Source organism: Lithobates pipiens, unplaced genomic scaffold (genome assembly GCF_037356315.1).
Source record: "Lithobates pipiens isolate NorthernLeopardFrog02 unplaced genomic scaffold, aLitPip1_a1.2 Scaffold_19, whole genome shotgun sequence".
In the NCBI taxonomy this organism is placed as follows: domain Eukaryota; kingdom Metazoa; phylum Chordata; class Amphibia; order Anura; family Ranidae; genus Lithobates; species Lithobates pipiens.
In genome coordinates, this window is record NW_027507764.1 from 179,977,765 (window position 1) to 179,991,226 (window position 13,462).

A 13,462-nucleotide genomic window follows, 5' to 3' on the forward strand; every position below is an offset into this window, starting at 1 on the left:
TTTAAAACTTGGTTCTTATCACATTCAACACAGATTTGCCGAAAATTTTTACTTCACACTTTTGCAAGTCTGAAGTAGAAAGTTGTATTTCACATCAGTGTTTCCATTTTGAGCCCTACTATTCAGGAGTTCATAGTTAATCCTACATTAATTTTAATATTTTATTTCAATTTGTATGGTAAAGAAAAGCCTTGGATGGAGACCTAGGGCGGGACAATTTAGACATCACTGGATACATTGTTAAATGTAAAACATTCATTTTTATCCAGGGCTTGATATGTTAGAGCTGCGCGACTAATCGTTAAAAAAAATAGTGACCTCAATTCAAGCCCCCTCATGATCCTAAGCCCACATTTCCATGATTCATATAACAAGTGAAGAGCAGTTCTCTGCTCAGAGCTGTCAAAGACAAAAAAAAGTTTATCACAACATGCTCAGTGCTGAGAGATAAAAAGAAACCCTGTATCATTCAGTTCTGTGATCTAAATTTAAAGGGATGAAGTTCGGTCTGCAAATGAGATAGGATAACCACTTAAAGACTACCCTTTTTTTCTGACACTTTTTGCTTACAAGTTAAAATCAATATTTTTTGCTAGGAAATTACTTAGAACCCCCAAACAAATATTTTAGCAGAGGCCATAGAGAATAAAATGCCGGCTGTTGCAATATTTTATTTTGCACTGTATTCGCGCAGTGGTCTTTCAAACTCAATTTTTGGGGAAAAAATACACTTCAATGAATTAAAAAAAAAAAAGAAAAAAAAAGTAAAGTTAATGTGAAAGATGTTATGCTGATAATCGTGATCTTTATTCTAAGCAAAAAAAATTGATTCTCATTTTATCCAGAATCATGCAGCTCTAGTATACGTGGAATTAGTTAGTCATATTCTGTATAACTGACTTGTGATTTCACAACGTATTCTTCATTTGTAAGGAGTTTCTGCATACACCAGCAAAACCGCACCGTTGATGCAGTTAGCTTAATTCAATCACCATGGAATGTGTCCAGTCACATGTTGATTGTGCTAGAACAGAATGAGAGGTGTTGAAAATATGTGGTACATTTAGCTTTAAGGCTGGGTTCACACTGCTGCGGCTACGAGAACCGGATGTGATTCGCACTGCAGTGCAAATCACGTCCGATCTCTGTGCGATGCAAGTTCAGCCATACAGATAGTATGGCTGAATTCGCATCGCACCCGCCCCAAACTCGCACAGGACCCTTTTTTTTGGTCCGCAGCAGAATCGGATCGCATGGGTGTTCACACCATGTGATCCGATTACTGTCCGAGTTTGCAGATCGCACTGCGATATGCGAACTGATCTGTGGGTGTCATTAACATTTCACTGACACTCCCAGCAGTTCGCATAGGGCAGTGTGAACTGCCGTCGGGAGGCATGCGATGCGGGAACCCGCCGCGGATTTGCGGCGTTCCCGCATCGCTGCAATGTGAACCTAGCCTAGTAGGTTGAAAAATATCTTCAGTATTACAGAACAAGCCACGTGGAAACAATCCAATGCTTCTAGATGCATTCATTTTAATATGTTCTATATTGAGATTCTTATTTTGAGAAATCACACTTAAATCAATGCTGAAGGGCATGCATGCTGGACTCGGCTTTGCCTTTTTCATGCTTTTATATAAAAAAACAAAACAAAAAAAACACATAAGCAGAAAATTTAAGTCTGTATTCCAAGAGCTGATTTTATGTCAATCAGACGGGATCAGCTTTGGACATCGTTGATATGTGCATACAAAATGCTGCTTTTGCTTTTTCTTATGGCTCTAAAGGCAGTTCTAGGTTAGCCTAAATCTCCATGTATATCAGGTGTTTTAGATCATTATTTTATAAGCAGCATTTAGAGGCATAAAAAAAAAAATACACTAAAGCTTCGTTCAGAGGAGCTTATGAGCATGATTTATGCGCATAAATGTATTCCAATGTCCAGAGTGAATAAATATTCTAGCCAGTAAAATGCATTTATCACCATTAACACCATACTCTATTAAACACGTGTGCATATGCAACATTAGAGACAGTTTTTCTCCCAAGTTCTGGCGAGGAAAAAATAAAAATTGAAGATTAAATTCATATGCACATGTGTACGAGGCCTTCTAAAGTTTGGCCCTTTAACTGGAACATTTAGAAAAACTAGCCCTATTGCAGCTTTAACATTTACCAGGTAAAGGTACTTTTTCAGATTGCATTCACTATGAGGTGGGAGGGAGATACCGTATATATATATATATATATATATATATATATATATATATATATATATATATTCTCACACAATTTCCTAACTTTAAAAACTGTGTACTTGAAGTGTAATGGATATCTAGTGGTAGACTAGGACAGAGCAACTGACTTTTTTTTTTTTTTTTTTTTAGGTCGACAGCTTGTTCTTGCAACTCTGTATGCCTTAACGTCTAGTACAAAAATCATAAAAGAGGCTATGGCCAAAGGTATGTCGTGGAATACTTTCTACATAGCTTTTAGTTCATGGTATAAAGGTTTTTAATGATCCTATTTTGAAAGTACCATAAAAATGTTTTTTTCTTTCACGCTACTACACTCAACATCTTCCAATTTATTAATGTTTTATTTGCCACTTTAAAAATGTAAATTTGTTTTATTTCAAATTTTCTTACTTATAGTAAGTAAGCATGCCTTAATTAAGGTTGTTTTTTTTTTTTTTTTTTTTTTAATATCATTTTTTTATTTAATTATTCTGGTAGAACAGTCAGTAATTTTAGATGGGCTATTCATTACATTTGTGTCTAAAAGTATTTTTTTTTTTTAATAACTCTATTAATAAAACAAACTGTTTATTAGAAAACAGTCTGACTGATATGTTATATACCCTGGCTATAAGAAATGGGACACAAAGGGGGTTATTTACAAAAGGCAAATCCACTTTGCACTACAAGTGCACTTGGAAGTAAAGTCGCTGTAAATCCGAGGGGGACAAGGAAAATAAAAAACAGCATTTTAGCTTGCACATGATTGGATGCTAAAATCAGCAGAGCTTCCACTCATTTCAGATCTACCCCTTAGATTTAGAGCGACTGCACTTCCAAGTGTGCTGGCAGTGCAAAGTGGATTTGCCTTTCGTAAATAACCCCCAAAGTTACTCTAATTAATGAGCTTTATTCCATTGTGAGGCACTGTCTTTAAAAAAAAAAAATTGATGTCTGTATGAGGTAAATGCTAGGGACATTCTTGTTTTGAAGCTTCCAGAGACCCAAACATTTCATGGCAATCGTTATTATCCTATTTGAGTGACTGTATATATGAACTTATAGTGACCTACAGCACTACCAGAATATTCTTCACATTTTCATTCTGATTGTTATGCCATCTAAGGAATCTGTGGTCATTTATACCATTCTATTATACCATTATTATTCTATTATACCATTCTATTGCACTTTATTACAAGGAACTCTGGTCCAGGGGCGGATTGACCATCCGCCAACTCGGGCATTGCCAGAGGGCCCCGGGCCACTAGGGGGCCCCATCAGGGTTGCCAGCCTCAGTAAAACCAGGGACAGATGTAAAAAAAAAAAAGATTTTTACATACTGTCTATGAAATGGCACTAACCAACATCTTTTTGGTCTAAAAATCCAGAGATTATAGCTGCCCAACCTCTCCAGTACCTTCTTAGCCAATAGAAACATGTCTGTGTATACTGTGTGGCCCCATAATCTCTGATTGCCTGGGGGCCCCATAATCTCCTATTGCCCGGGGGCCCCATGAGTTGTCAGTCCGCCCCTGCTCTGGTCTTTATGAAAAGAAATAAAAAACATGGTTTATGGACACTGTTAGAAATTGTAATGAATTATCTAAAACATAAATTTGAAGCTAGTGCTGGGGCTTTGATAAAAAAATATGTTTGTTTTAACAGGAGCCTTAATCTACTTGTTGGACATGTTTTGCAATTCAACTCACCCACAAGTGCGAACACAAACGGCAGAGTTATTTGCCAAGATGATAACTGATAAACTTATTGGTCCTAAGGTGAGTAAATATATTGCGCTGTATGAAAAGAGGAATTCTCAGTGTGTAAGCATGATTTGATAATGTTGTCTTGGACAATGCCATATATAAACGCCTACAAATAGCGTGTTAAAAATGTTTTCTATGCATGCTGTAAAAGCAGTGTTAGCCCTTGTACACACAGTCGGAGAATCAGTCGGAATGTGTCCCATCGGACCGTGTTGTCGGATAATCCGACTGTGTGGGGTATGCATCGGATTGATTCCGTCGGAATATCTGTCGGACCCAATTTTCCAACTTGTTGGAACTATTTTCCGACAAACTGGTCCGATCGGACAAACTCCGATCATGTGTAGAGAATTCCGATCGGACAAAGTGCCACGCATGCTCAGATCAAATTCCTACACCAAAGCTATTGGCTACTAGCCTGAACGTAGTCCCGTCGTAACGAAATAACGTCATCGCGTTCTGAATGATCGGATTTTCCAACAACTTGGTCCGACCGTGTGTATGCAACAGTTTCGGACACAATCCGTCGGACACAATCCGTCTCACAATGCAGTGCGTTAAAACACATGACAGTGGATTACAAGGTGCTTCTACACCTCGCATTGAATTAATGTAATTTAAAAATGTAAAAAAAAAAATTAAGCACGGCAATGTACTGTAAGAACGTACTGTAGTAAATATGCACAACACCGTGTGTCATAACATGCACCCGCTGTAGTGAAGGAGCCCTTAGTGTGTTGGTGCAGCAGCACACAAATTGTACATTACTACAATGTGTGTAATGCACATGTATACTCTGTGTGTTTTGTATGTATGGGTATTTAAACCATTCCCATATATGTGGCAGCAGAGTGGGTGTACCTAAGGCCAAAGCACCACATAAATGCATGTGTGGGGAATTGATCTGTGCTTGAAGTGCATTTGCGTAGCTCGGTGATCAAGCAGTAACAGACCCCCAGTCATTTTTTATTTTTTTTTACATTTTTTACATTCAGAAGCTTCTGGTGATGTGATAGCCAATCACAGCAGTCACATGATTGAGAAACCCACTTCTTACATTTAGAACCTCTTAAAGGGCTGCTGGGCAGAGGTGGCAAGGTTAAAATTTGATGACCTGCAGCAATGCACATTGATGCACGTTTTTACATGCATTTAAGCACATTACATTAGGGCAGCCCAAGGCAAAATAGAGAAAGATTTTATGGACAGAGTTCATTCACAAAAGAAGAGATGGGAAACATGAATGACTACTTATGCTTAGTATCTCAGCGTTTATGAATGAACACTGAGTAATCAACACTGATCTTCTTGGTGTTCATTGAGCACAGACAAAGAATCTGTATATATGACATTCATATTTACCAATTCTCTCCTAGACCTTCATGTATACCTGATCCTCCCCGTTGGCCACCAACAGTCTTCTCCCCTGCACAGGCTTTTGTCCCTGCTGATACAGAAAGGGAGCACATCAGGAGAATTGGAGGGCATGGTGGAAACTATGGCTGTGCTGGAGACGCAGCAGCTATTTGCCGCCGCCAGCCTGTCACTGGATTCTCCCTGCTGGGAGCCAGCTGCTTTTCCCCCCCGCATATGCCCCTGCTTACACTGTTACAGATGGTGAGAGAAGCGAGTAAGGAGGGGGAATCAGAGGGCACAGTATGGGGATTGGGCTGTGTAGGACACAGAACTACGTTTTTTTTTGCCATGCACCCAGTACGGAGGATTCATGTTGGCAGTGTTGCATGTCCCGGCTGAATCGGTGGGAAGAAAAGGGGGGTTATTTTTTTAAATAAATTGCTAGTCGGAAACTTGTCGGCTGCTGATCATAGCTATTCGGTAAGTTAGGAGAACTATTCTGGTACAAGTTCATGAGCTTATAGCAAAGTTGGGAATTCAGCCGATGTAAGGCATACTGACCTTGCCAGCTGGAAGCAGTTATGTTCTGTTGTATGCCTTAGTTTGGTGGCAGAAAAGGGTTAAAGAAAGAATTGTTGCAATCATGTATTTACTGAATATAGTAATTTTCGTATAGAGTTTTGTTGCGTTTTAAGGTATTAAATTATCTTGTCTATTTTTGTAGGTCAGAATTGCCTTGATGAAGTTTTTACCTGGGGTATTTATGGATGCTATGAGGGATAACCCTGAAGCTTCTGTACATATATTTGAAGGAACCCATGAAAACCCAGAACTAATTTGGAATGATAATTCAAGAGAAAAAGTATCAACCACAGTTCGAGAAATGATGCTGGAGTAAGTGGGAAGTAGAGAAAAGCTGGTTTGAGTGTTTTTATACAATCCACATGGTGCATATAATATGCATGATTATACACTGCATATGCTAGAGGTCACTTATAGGAATTCTCTTTTAAACAAAAACTCCAGTCTAAAGGGAGATATTCCTATCGTTGCTAATAGCAAAGTGTTTATATCATTGACTACTATTTGTTAAGCTGAAACTGCTATTAATGTGCAAATCAACAGGTCTCCTAGACAAGACAATGATTGGTCTGCCCTGTCATGCTTTAACATCAGTGTGGATCTATTCTGTCTCTTCCTGCCCCCATTGACATATTACATGCTGCTTGGGTGGAACGCTGATGATTCATTTCTAGCTTGCTGGTCTCAAGTACGGTTCAGCTAACCACTGTAGTTTCCTGCTATAATTCTCGTTTAACCACATATATGTTTGTTTTTATATCATGTTGTATTGTTATCTAGAATAGTGTTGATTAGAAAAATGTCACCACCTTGTGGCCTCCGTTAGTTTGTACTAACTAGGCTAATAGCGCTGTACAAATACTACATTTCCTATATTTAGTCATACATACATTATACAATGCTTACTTGCATGCATTATACAATGCTTACTACTGTAGACTCAAAAGGGGTTTTTGTCCTTTAAACAGGTCAGTACTTTGGTCAAAGAAGGGGGGGGGAGGGTGGAGTGTGTCCTCTGTTTCCACTTCTTCATAGGCAGACATAGAGGTCTTGCTTTTATTTTTTTCTATAATTGCTTTATATTTTGTTTTGTATGGTTTGGTAATACCCAAATACTTGGCAGTGCTCTTTTACCTTGTTTCACTGTTTAGTGAATTACTGTCGCAAAACAAGTTTGTAGACTAGGAACTCCAGCTTCAGAAAGTATGATTTTAAGTGCCTTACCCTGCTACAGCTACATCTGTACAAATTCATTCTACAAATCAATCCTTTAGCTGAAGTACAAAATAAAATGCATGACTTGAAAATGTTAATGCTGTTCCACGACTGACACGTGAAATACCTAGTTCAGTTTAGAAGCTGCAGAATGTTTTCTTCAGTCCTGGAGCTCAGCTCCATTCTAGTTTCAGCTGTAGTCCAGCTCTAGAATTATCTACAGAGGAGAAACGTTGCGAGTTCAGTATGAGGCCTTAAATCTAGCTCTAAGCTGCAGAGCACTGCAAAATGGAATACGCACCATCAGAAATTCATAGTTTTGTACAGAGCAACTCCGATCCTCCTTTTCTCAGGTCCCCCCATTGGCACTCTGGGCCCCTCCCCCTTGCCGAATGCCCCCATAGCAAGCCGTTTGCTATTGGGGCACTTGTGCATGCTCACTTCTGAGCCGTCTCTCTGCGTCCATAAGACACAGAAATCATGGCTCAGCCCTGTCCTCACCTCACTGGCTGTGATTGACAGCAGCGGGAGCCAATGACTGCTGCATCTCAGCCAATTAGAAGGGAGAGACCCGATAAAGCCACAGCTCTTGTGCATCTCACTGGATCGAGATTGGGCTTAGGGTAAGTATTAACTGCACACTGAAGTTTTTTTTACTCTCATGCATAATGTAACAAACCTTCAGCCTTTACAATGACTTTAAAGGAGTTGTAAAGGCAGAAGGTTTTTTATCTTAATGCATTCTTCTGTGTGCAACAGCCTCCCCAGCACCTCCTAATACTTGAGTCCCATCTCTGTCCAGTGATATCCACGAGTCCCTCGGCCGTCCGGGACTCTCTCCTGATCGGCTGAGACACAGCAGCAGCGCCATTGGCTCTCGCGGCTTTCAATCTGTCAGTTAGCCAATTAGGGGAGAGAGGGGGTGGTGCCGATATGGTATGGGTATGGGCACAGAGCTGCAGCTTGGCTCGGGTGCCCCCATAGCAAGCTGCTTGCAGTGGAGACACTAGACAGGAGGGAGGGACCGAGAAGAGAAGAGAAGGATCCAGGCTGCTCTGTGCAAATCCACTGCAATAGAGCAGGCAAGTATATACCGTGTTATTTTAATAGGAAAATAAAAAAAAAGACTTTATAATCACTTTAACTTTTTTAAACTGTTGACTGGCTTGATTTAAATTAATAAATACAAATCACCTGATTTTCTCCTCATTTTAGGCACTTTAAGCAGCAAGTAGAAAATCCTGATGCAAACTGGAAGGTGAGTAGTTTTCAGCTGGATTTAAGAACTCCTAATGCTGGTAAACGTTACAATGCAACTGCTAATTTTTATTTCACTTCAGTCATTTTTTACCTAAAGAATGGTTCCCATAGTTACAAAGTTACACAAATTAATAAAAGTATTTTAAACTGTATTTTACATGTGTACTATATACCAGGGATTAGCGGCCCTCCAGCTGTTGCAAAACTACAAGTCCCATCATGGCTCTGCCTCTGAGTGTCATGCTTCTGGCTATCAGTCTTGCTATGCCTCATGGGAATTGTAGTTCTGCAACAGCTGCATATCCCTGCTATATACTATATTATGTGTCTGTATTTTTCTTTTTTTATTACTTAGGGCATTATTACTTTGAAGGTTAAACAGAACTTACATTGTATAGGAAAAAATAAATAATAATTTTGCTGTCTTTCATACCAGCTCCCATGTCGCAAATATTGTGTACAAGCCATCAGGGGCACAACACTGTAGTTGCCACAGACCTTATGTTCACACATTATTGACTTTAGTAGTGGTGGTTTTCAGATGCCATGCCAGAAATACTAACTGGAGGAGGAGAGTAATCCACAAAAGTAGAGAACTACCTATATGGACCAGTCGAGTGTCATCTATTCTCTGGGCTAATGCGATACAAATAAGGAATCTGACTGATATGGGCATGTTCTGAGTTTGTGCAGAAAATATTCTGTCCTCCAGTTTTTATAAATAGCTCACTTAGGCAGCCCATAGAGAAGTCAGTTGACTTGATTCCCCATCCACATACTTGATGTGGATGAGGGAAATCCTCTCTGCTGAGTAATTGTACTCTGACAGCAGGGAGACCCCCACCATCAGAATACACTGATCAGTGTTGTTTCTATAGCCTGCGACACTAATCGAGTGGGGAAAATCCGACCAAAAAATTGTACTGAAGTCATTTAGTCGCATCTTATTAATTTTAATTGTATTTTGTAAGTGTTATTTTTACAACTTTTACATTTCATTGAGTGGTATTTCTGTCCCTAATCTTGAGAGATCATGGACAGAAATCTCACTTGCAGCCATTCTTCATTTGTTCCATTCACTTCTTAGTCAGAGAAGAGGAGTGCAAATGTTAATAAACCAGCTCTCCTATGAGAGCTTTATACACAGTGAAGGGCTGCAATGTGTAAAGGCACTCTACATTGCAGTTTAACAAAACATATACACCTTAGTGTTGAAGTACTTGGGAAGTTGTTATGCATTTCAAACTGGCCAGCTCCATCCCTCAGCAACATTTAGGAATTATTTAAGCAGTATTAAACAAAACCTTGCAGCATTATTTCATAGTAGCCTTTCAAAAGATAACCCTGGCACTTGAAGATTGGTAGAGCAGGGGGAAGAAAAGTGTACTGATTAAGCTTATTTATGCATCTCTTAAAACAGGGGATGTGCGGTGTGGTCAGTGGCTGGTGACGCAATGGCTAGTATCAGAGCCAGATAGACACAGGTTACATATGCCACGATCGTTAGAGCGATAATTCTAGCACTAGACCTCTTCTGTAACTCTAAACATGTCATCTGTTAAAAAAAAAAAAAAAAAAGTACTGAAGTTTGACGCCATTCCACTAGTGTGCTCAATTTTAAAGTGTGACATGTTAGGCGTCTATTTACTCAGCATAACAACATATTTCACATTATACAAAAAAATCGGGTTATCTTTGTTTTTTTTAGTCTTTTTATATTCATGAAACCGCCCCCCCCCCCCCCCCCCCCCAAAACACGTTTGTAAAATTGCTGCGCAAATGCCGTGTAACATAACAAGTTACAACAGCCACTATTTTATTCACTAGGGTAGCTGCTAAAACAATAAATTATATAAAATGTTTGGGGGTTCTGAGTGATTTTCTAGCAAAAAAATTATTACGTGTAGGAGAGAAGTGTCAGCATTGGTCTGCAAGGGGTAATTACCATAAGTAATATACAAATAATTATATATTGTTTTTAAGGTAATTTACTATATTTTCAAAAACTAGTAATTTCACACTAAACTAATACATTATTATCTTATAAAATATATAGCATAATATGTGATTTGTATCTTGATTATAACAGTATCTTTTCAACAGCAGCAGATTCTCATTCTTCCTCTTCTCATTGTGTGAGAAAAACATGGGATTGTGGGTAAATCTTATACCCATAAACCCATGTTATTTCTTTCCAGATAAAGCGGAGTGCCACCCAAAAATGGAACTCCCGCTTTAAGCACTCCTCGCCTCCTTACATGCCACATTCAGCATGTCATTTTTTGGGGGGGGGGGACTTCGTTAGGAGGGGGACTTCCGGTCCCACTTCCTCCTTCCACCCAGGGACTGCCCAGGCAACTCCTCCTTTCGCCTTAGGCGCGCCTCCCCCCCCCCCCCCCCCCCCCCAGGTGATCTCCTGAGACATGTGGCAGGTCCCAGGAGATCGCCTGTCCACTCTGGGAGTGCAGCGCGACTCACGCATGCACCATGCGTACCTGGCCGTGCAGCCGAAAGCTGTCACGGCCAGGTGCCCAGAGTGCCAATGGAGGTGCCAGCGGAGAGGAGGGGTAGAGGAGTGACCCTCCGTTTGGCCGCATCGATGGACCGTGGAACAGGTAAGTGTCTGTTTATTAAAAGTCAACAACTACGCTTTTTGTAGCTGCTGACTTTTAATAAACATAAAACGCCTGGAACTCCGCTTTAAGAGGGCTGGGCTGGAAGGGAGCATTTGTCTTTTAAACACACGCCCCTTCTATGGCACTGCAGTGAGAGGCGTGCCTCCACTGCAACATTTTTATTGGACAGCTGGGGCTAATGGTACTTGATCATTGGTCCAAGACTTCAAGCTGTCCATTGAGCTCAGTGCCTCTGATAAGAAGTGAGGAGAGGCACTGTGAGCTCAACCTCTGTCTGCTGCAAACAGAGTGTGCCAGCTTGTATTTAAACTGGCTTCTCTGTATGTAGCTTCTGAAAGGCTGCTCAGGGAGCGCCCCATATCTCTGGAACCATAAGTCTTAGGAGTCCAAAATTTTACCAGGAGTGGGGTAGGACTTAGGCTACCTACTCCCCAAATTTGGGGTCTGTATGACCCTCGAAGCGCGCTTTCTTTTTTTTTCATGTTCATGCCACTTGCCTCCCCTGACTGCACGTCCCTTCTCAAAAACCTCTCAGCTGATTGAAAACTCTGGTTCCTGGGGCCCATTCGTTTTCACCTCTATACGCCTTATTTTTTCCACACGTGGTCTTGGGGGCTGAGAAAGCAATGTTTTTTACAAGCTATGTTTATATTGTATTTACCCTTCATAATATGCAAAAGTCCACGTGACTTTAGGCCTCTAATATTCACTTCCATCTCTGTGTACACAATATTTCATCCACACAAGTGATTAGGGGCAGATAGCGTAAGGTATTTTATAAACTGCAACTATACCATCTATACTTTTGTTTAATATCTGCATGTCTAAGTGACTTTTAAGTGCAGTAGTCCATACAACCAATAATCTATACACAGTATTTCCATAGAATTGTTTGGAGGAGTGGTGAATATTGGGAGCATATAGAGTATCGTAGTTTGCAAACTTCAATTACATTGTCTCCATTCGATTTCATTCCAGAATGACTGCTTTGTTGCAGATTATGACATTCCTAACACATATTTACTATTTTCTAGTTACCGGATGATTTTTGTATTGCATTCGGAGAGGCCAATGGAGAACTGTCAGTGGGTGGCGTTTTCTTACGAATATTCATTGCACAGCCTGCGTGGGTGCTGCGGAAGCCAAGAGAATTTCTTGTGGCTCTTTTGGAAAGGTTTACTGAATTACTGGAAAAAAATAATGCTCATGTAAGATTCTTTAACACTGCTAAATTACTTGGCTAATATCATTCATCTACAGTGATAAATACACAGTCACAGATCGTTCTTAGTATTACAGTGGTAATTACAGAAAATATAAATTTCCATGAAGTTCAACTTTTAAAAAGTCTTATTATAAATCGCTAAAAAAACAACTAAATATACATGCCTAAAGATTCTGTGTAGCCAGGCTTGTGATTACCACAGCTCTACTGTACTGCATAGTCAGAATGGTAACACTGTTATGTTATGTTTTACTATGCAGCTTCCTGCTTCGCCACCTGTACACTGAACGATAAATTGGTGTCATCTTGCTGTTTTTCGTAGCACAATACCAGTGCCAATACTAAGTGTTTGCATGAGTACTTGTACTCCTGCAAATGCTCAATACTAAAACCTACACCTTCAAGTCCACAGACTGTAACCTCCACCTTTAAAACAGGTTCACATATGTGTGCGGCTGGTTTCGGTGATGTTTGTAAAAAGAGTCCGGTGCAATTTTGTTCAGTGGTTCAGGTGCAAATTTTTAAGTGTGAACTTGCTGAAGACAAAACTGAAGGGAAAATGCCCCAAGAACAAGCAGGAACGGAAGACGGTTGCAGTAGAGGCCTGGCAGAGCATCACCGGGGAATTAAACCCAGCGTCTGGTAATATCTATGGCTTCCAGACTTCAGGCTGTAATTGACTGCAAAGGATTTGCAACCAAGTATTAAAGTGAAAGTTTGATGGATGATTGTTTATCTGTCCCATTACATTTGGTCCCTTAAAAAGTGGGAGGCACATATACAAACTATTGTAATTCCTACACCGTTCACCTGATTTGTATGTAAATTCCCTCAAATTTAAGCTGAAAGTCTGATCGTTTAATTTCAAATCCATTGTGGCGGTGCATAGAGGCAAAAAGTTTAGAATTGTGTTGATGTCCCAATATTTATGGACCTGACTGTATGAGAATCACACAGATGGCTGAACAGTTTTAAATCATTTGGCTGATAAAACCATTACCATGTGTATTTCAGCCGCATATTTAGCCAATTCCCAACAGTGTCAGAGAGTTGAAAGTTGGACAGTTTATAACATGTATTAGAATAGTTCTCTCAACATGTAGAACAAAAAATGTTGATGCACAATTCTGTATAGAGATCTTATGACCTAATGTATTGCAGCCTTTGTACAGAGTAT

General features: G+C 39.9%; 1 protein-coding gene across 1 annotated transcript in view; it reads left to right on the plus strand.

Moving 5' to 3' along the window:
- The window catches only part of DNAJC13 (DnaJ heat shock protein family (Hsp40) member C13), a 270,970-nt gene that overhangs the window by 222,899 nt on the left and 34,609 nt on the right, over positions 1 to 13,462 (plus strand). Inside the window, exons 48-52 of the mRNA XM_077491519.1 lie at positions 2,393 to 2,467; positions 3,911 to 4,023; positions 6,092 to 6,261; positions 8,380 to 8,422; positions 12,095 to 12,268. Coding sequence (XP_077347645.1) covers positions 2,393 to 2,467; positions 3,911 to 4,023; positions 6,092 to 6,261; positions 8,380 to 8,422; positions 12,095 to 12,268 — 575 coding nt within the window. The remainder of the gene's footprint in view (positions 1 to 2,392; positions 2,468 to 3,910; positions 4,024 to 6,091; positions 6,262 to 8,379; positions 8,423 to 12,094; positions 12,269 to 13,462) is intronic.